This window comes from Zootoca vivipara, chromosome 5 (assembly GCF_965207765.1).
Source record: "Zootoca vivipara chromosome 5, rZooViv2.hap1.1, whole genome shotgun sequence".
NCBI lineage: Eukaryota > Metazoa > Chordata > Lepidosauria > Squamata > Lacertidae > Zootoca > Zootoca vivipara.
Window position 1 is genome coordinate 18,105,100 of NC_142588.1, and position 6,179 is coordinate 18,111,278.

Genomic DNA, 6,179 nt, shown 5'->3' on the forward strand with positions numbered 1-6,179 from the left:
GAAATGTAGTCCCAAACCATTTGGAGGGCCGAGTTTGGGGATGCCTGATGTAGATTCTGTCAATGCCAGTCATGACTCCTGACCCGTTAGAATCCGCTCTGCTTCTGCCCTCTCTGGTCTTCCCCAGAGAGGCAGTGTTTTGAAGAATATGACATGGCAACCTTGGGTACAACCTCATTGCCAATACAACAGAGGGGGACCACCCCAACTTGAACCAGGTCTTGCTGTTGGGCTCTTAGCTCTGTTTAATCCCAACTACCGATTGGGTTATATTGTACATGAAGGCACCGCCTCATCCAGTAAGTAAATAGGGACTACCTTCTACAACTTGCTTTTATTTTATATTTTGGTGGTGGGAGTTTGCTCTTTAGCTGCGTTAATTCATTGTATCAGTAGCCCTAAAACAGATACCAGCCATCCACCACAACTGTAGCACCCCTTGAAGTTTCTGGAATAAACAGCTGCAGGTGAGAAAGATATCTCTCAAACAGGCGACTCTTCTTCTTCGTCTCCCTCAGCTACTGTAGTCAGTGCATGCTAGAAGTCAAGAAAATAGGAAGAGAAAGAGAGAAAGTTATCACTTATTGGAACTCTTAAGGGAGGGTTTCTTAGAATTTATCAGATGACACCCAGGGTCCCTCCCAAGCCTGCGATTCTGCGATTCCATTATTCTAACATCAGAAATGGGTTCAACTGGGAGAAAGCTGCCTAGAGAGATCATTGCAGGGAGGTAAGCATCAGATAGGGGGAGATCTCTCTGTACTCTTTATTCAACCACTCCCTTTATTATTAAAACTGGATAACACCCCTTCCTTTTTTGTTGTGTTTGTGGCAGATTTTCTGCCATCATATCTAGTTTGGCCCTATAATAACCCCGGGCACCAGAGAGTACTGTATTCTCTCATTACTGGATTCTTGCATTTTGCCACTTCAGGAGGGATGGGACTGAGGTTATCCCCTCCCTCCACTCACCCAAACCATGTGCAAGTATCGGTCCTCCGGAGGCAAAATGCTTGAAAATCCCTGCCCCAGAAGAGGAGCAGAGGTGAACAGCACCACTCTCCTTGCTTTCTGTCCACACTCTAGTATTCCAGAAACCCTGACGTGAGTGTCACACCAGTAGCTCGCGCTCTCAATGGAATCATGCACTGGAAATGAGAACTTCCTTCCAGAGGCTATGGAGATGATGGTCACTACTTAAGTAGCTGTAAAGGGGGATTAGGAAAATACATGGAGGATAATAAGACTGAAACCAACAATGCCATGGGATCTCTATATTCAGAGGCAAAATGCCAATGAAAACCAGTCTTAGAGGAATCTGGTCGTACTTACATCAGATTGTTCAAGTTCATCTATCTCGTCAACTCTGCTCAGATGAGGAGCCCCATATTTGTCGGTCAGCTCAGCCAAGGTTTTCGACGGTGTCTCTTTCTCAGCAGCTGCCTTTGCCTACAATTCAAATTCCATTTTCAATACCATGGCGAATCCAAGCGATTTTAAGAGGTATTCAGCTGAACAAAGCCGTAAATATGTAAGCACACGAAAATCAAGGTGCAAGCCATTCCCCAGCTCCTTTCTCAGACCATTGAGCTGAATGGGCAGTATCTCCTGGGCACAAAAATTTCATTGAAATGACTGGTACCTGTGTGAGATGCTCAGCAGCACTTGAGACCCACTGAATTTCTCCCTCTATTCTCTGAGCAATGTAACTAGGACAATGGGCCACCACAGTCATCAGAGGCCCATTCTGACTGATTACATGGTTGCTTGTTTTTCAACGTAAAGATGTCTTCTTCGGGAATAATTTAAATAAATTGGCAATATGTAACTTTCCCTTGCTCCACTACCCAGCAGCTATTGGCCCTTATTGTTATTGCACATGTCCTGTTTTAAAGGATGGGAAAACAACTATGGCTTGGCCTTATGTGCAAACTTATCCTTGACCATGGTTTGCTTGGCTCTCCTAACCTAGATGCTCACCAAACTTCAAAAGCACGAGGCAAGAACACCTGGGGGGTGGGGTGACCCAGATCACAGGAGAAACAAGCCATTGTTTGTTGGATTGTCTGCGGGGCAACTTGTGACTAATGAGCAGTGCGTAAAACAAACCATGGCTTAGTGTTATGCACAAACCAGGTCAGCGTGATGTAGCTGTGAGACACGTACCCAGATTTGAGACACGTATTAAGCACTTATTAAGCACACTGGGGGTGACTTTAGGCTAATCATGCACTAACTTTCCTCCATCAGCCTAGCCTACATCTCATGGGCTTGTTCTGAGGATAGAAATGGGATAAATGAGTAAAAGACGCTCTCCGTGGTGGAAGAATGGGAAACAATTTTTTAAAACTGTCGAAGAAATAGCAGTTGAACACAGTTGATTTTTAAAAAGTGAGACCCCAAGTGTGCCATTCCCCTGCTGAAAGCTGCTGGAACATAATTTGGGAGATAGCTATTTGATGAGTGTTGGCATGCAAAATAGAAATGATCATCAATGGCATTTTATCCTACCTCCAACTCTGCTTGTTGTTTCTGCTCCAATAGAAGCTGTTCTTCTCTTTCTCTCTCTAATCTCTCTTGTTCTTCCCGTTCTCGTTCCATTTGTGCCTGCAGCCATATCATGCAAAAGTGCAAGTTGGTGAAAAGGAATTTCTCCCTTGGTGTGCTAGTCTTTTTCTTTCTTTCTTATTGATTTGCAGGGAGTTTTTGCACGCCGGGTGGGGAGGTGGCGGCATTAAAAAAAATGAGACCCACCGGCCGACTTAGCATTGTGTGCAAACTGAGCCAACTTCTCTGGTGTTCGGTTTAGATTGGTCAATGAAAGTAGAAATCATATAACTTTGCATTTCCTTGCTTTATGGTCACATAAAAATTTATAAGTCTTATGCCTTAGCTCCATGTTTAATCAAGGGTCCCCACCACCACCAGCTATGTATGAATAAATAGTTTATATCATTTAAAGAGGACTAGTTGGCTTTGCTTTATGAATTGTAGGTTGGGATTAGAGATCAGCCAAAGGGAAACTACCCACACATGGTGCACACAAAGGCTGCAATCCTATACACAGGTACCTGGGAGTAAAGCCTACCAAACTCAGCCAGATTTACTTCTCAGCAGACTTGTACAGGTGTATTGAATGAAATTGCATTAGCTAGCGCAAAAGCACATTTCTGCCCAAACATTACAAACCCTGCCAGTGCCTTTTGATTCATCTCTGAGATATGAGCTCTCAAAAATGATCAATGTATAACTTCAGAACATTCAAAAGAATCCCTTGTTGCAGGCACAATGCTCTTCTGTTCATGCAATGGAAGGCTCTTGTTACCCCCTGGTCCTCAGGAATGTGTGGATGCTACTCACAAAGGGGGGGGGGTGTCAGATCTTTATGATAACGCCCCCTTCTGGAAGCACTCACACACAGCTTGGACTTTTTGACTTTTTCTCTGTTTGGTTGCTCTGCCCTACCTGCCTCTCTTCTTCTAGCTTCTGCTGAAACAAAAGTTCTTCTTCCTTCATTCTTTCGATCATTAGCAGTTCTCTTTTGGCCTCCGCACGCTCTCGCTCCAGCTCTTCCCTTTCCAGTTTCCTCTGGCAATGATTTTTTTTAAGGCATCAGAAGAGAAAACAGAAAAGGAGATACGGAGTTTCACATCTCTGAGTAGCAAAAGGTTCAGGCGACAGAAAATGAGAGGCTCAGATCTATTGCTAGGCAAAAGTATCTGGGACTTTACAGTAATATCTTGTCTGTTTACAAATATGCAAGCAGAGCAAGCAAGAGTGCAGTCCCTAGCTTAATAATAATAATAATAATAATAATAATAATAATAATAAATTTAAATTGAAAAATTGAAAAATTTGCTTGTTTAGGACTCTCTCTAGCTGCAGAAAGGGGCATAGCACCTTTAATTTACTAATAACAGGAATGCCAGGACAGAGAATGGGAACGAAGTAATTTTAGCTCCTGACCTGAAAGTACCAGTATGTGTTATCTCATTCATGGCTCTAAGATTATCAACTGGCCATTCAGCAAGCATCAAATGATGCAAAGCCGATACTTTTGTTTTCACTTAACACACACAAGACTGTTCCCCTAATATAATAACTAGCATTAGCATTTAATATTTGAAGAGCCTGACAATATTAAGTGTAGAAGCAGAGGACTCACATGGAGTGCGTCATCCATATTTTTCCGATATTTATGAATCCACCATGCCAAGTACAGGATTGGGTCTGCTGGCCGACGTTCTGCCACCTCGGCAAGGCCCTCTGCCAAGCATCTGCCTAAGCATTTTTTGAGATATGCAGTCTCCATTTTCAGTTCTCCAGGTATCTGTGATGGTGATTAGTCCTTTTGGATCTAAAAATGGTGGCAAGCAGTGTGGGAGGAGGAGGAAAACATTTTGAATAACAGATGTACATTGCAGTAATTTAACAAACAGAAATATAAGCTGCTTTAACAACCTTTACCAGTTTAAAAAGTTGCCGAGATATTTAAAGAAACCAATAAATTAATAGCTAGCTTTGACCTGGGTGGAAATCTATGATTAAAGGCTTGCTCTGTGGAACTTAAAGGCTGCAATTCCTAAGAGTTTATTTCAGGTTAGTGCTATCCACCCCTGAAATCTTTCTGCATAAGCCCACGAAAATGGACAGGAGCCACAACAGAACAGAAGCCAGATTTTGGGGTGGTTCAGGCCCATAGTACCGGTACGTAATCCAACCACATTGATGCGTAAACTGACCTTCCTTCGGTTGGATTAGCTCAATGCAGATTCCAGAGCCTATTCAAACTAAGTAGGTACTACGGTAAACTGCCATTTGATATCTACTTAAGAACATGGAAAGAGTACTTACTAAAAGACAACCCACACTCATATGAAGAGAACTTTGTTCCTGATGCAAGGGTGACCAAACCCTTACTGGTATTTTATTCACTCTTGTCTAGAAGAATAAGCTCTGTGTGTATCCAATGAAAGAAACAGTTAAGTCTGGATGCTGCTGTTTGGTATCCTAGCAACGGACCAGTGTTCTAGCCCCATGCTGCTATCTCCCTGAAGATTCTGTACCTCCTTCATTCTTGGATAGAAAGGATTTCTTTGTGTTTTTTATTGTTATCAATTGGAAAAAGGAATATATGAGGTTGACATGTTTACATTGCATTACTTTATATTTGGATACCTGTATTAATGTGGGTAATTTATAAGCTCGCACATTACTGTATTCAGAAAAGGAACCCTTTTAAAAATAAACCTCCACCTTTCAAAGGTAGGTTAAAAAACCCTTTTATTCCTTTCCTTTCCACTAAGGTCAACACATCGGTATTCCACTTGTAACAAGAAACGACAGGTACTTGTTTTGACCCACATTATACAAGCATCTATCAAGAAATTAATGCTAATTTCAGCCTCCAGTATATATAGCTAAGCAGTTCCCTTAGCCAATTAGCAGCTGCAACAAAAAGGTAGGAATCATACCCACTAGTTGTTAAGCTGGGTGCCAGACCCCTCTAATCCCTGGATCCAGCAAGTGTTAGAATTTAATCAAGGCTTCTAATTCATGGAATAGCCAAGCTAGCCTCCTAGTGAGGGTGATAGTCTGGGTGAGAAGCCATTAAGGGGGATTAAGGGGTTTGGTGTGACACCAGGTGGGTGGGGGTCCTTCCCTCAACTGATAAAGCTAGGGTTTAGAGTAGAAAGTTTCAGAGCAGTGATAGGACCTAGAATTAAAGTGGCAAGGCAGAGAAAGTGTCAGAGAGCAATGTTTGATGTCTGTTTGAATCCATGGCTGCAGTTATGGGAGAAACAAGTCCCTTTGGGGGTGATGATGCTGTGATCGTAGGCTCAGTGTGAATAACCCAGGGGGTCCCCAAACTAAGGCCCGGGGGCCGGATGCGGCCCAATTGCCTTCTAAATCCGGCCCACGGACGGTCCGGGAATCAGCATGTTTTTACATGAATAGAATGTGTCATTTTATTTAAAATGCATCTCTGCATTATTTATGGGGCCTGCCTGGTGTTTTTACATGAGTAGAATGTGTCCTTTTATTTAAAATGCATCTCTGGGTTATTTGTAGGGCATAGGAATGTGTTCCTATTTTTTCCAAAATATAGTCCGGCCCCCCACAAGGTCTGAGGGACAGTGGACCGGCCCCCTGCTGAAAATGTTTGCTGATCCCTGATA

At 42.8% G+C, this 6,179-nt stretch overlaps 1 protein-coding gene across 1 annotated transcript; it reads right to left on the bottom strand.

The window, feature by feature from the left end:
- Positions 1-315: 315 nt before the first annotated feature.
- Positions 316-4,990, bottom strand: DYDC1 (DPY30 domain containing 1). Its single transcript, XM_035138507.3, has 5 exons — positions 4,166-4,990; positions 3,466-3,588; positions 2,512-2,607; positions 1,333-1,449; positions 316-537 (listed from the first exon to the last, which is right to left on the bottom strand). Exons 1-5 carry the CDS (start codon positions 4,310-4,312, stop codon positions 484-486), a joined length of 537 nt encoding a protein of 178 aa, XP_034994398.2. The 5' UTR covers positions 4,313-4,990; the 3' UTR covers positions 316-483.
- Between the last annotated feature and the right edge of the window lie 1,189 nt (positions 4,991-6,179).

Bases quoted from the DNA above. Each gene is read 5' to 3' on its own strand.
- DYDC1 (XM_035138507.3), bottom strand. From the start codon at position 4,312: ATGGAGACTGCATATCTCAAAAAATGCTTAGGCAGATGCTTGGCAGAG. The intron at 2,608-3,465 runs GTAGGGCAGAGC...ATATGGCTGCAG, and splicing joins AGCTAGAAGAAGAGAGGCAG to GCACAAATGGAACGAGAACG. The intron at 1,450-2,511 runs GTAGGATAAAAT...TTTGAATTGTAG, and splicing joins AACAACAAGCAGAGTTGGAG to GCAAAGGCAGCTGCTGAGAA.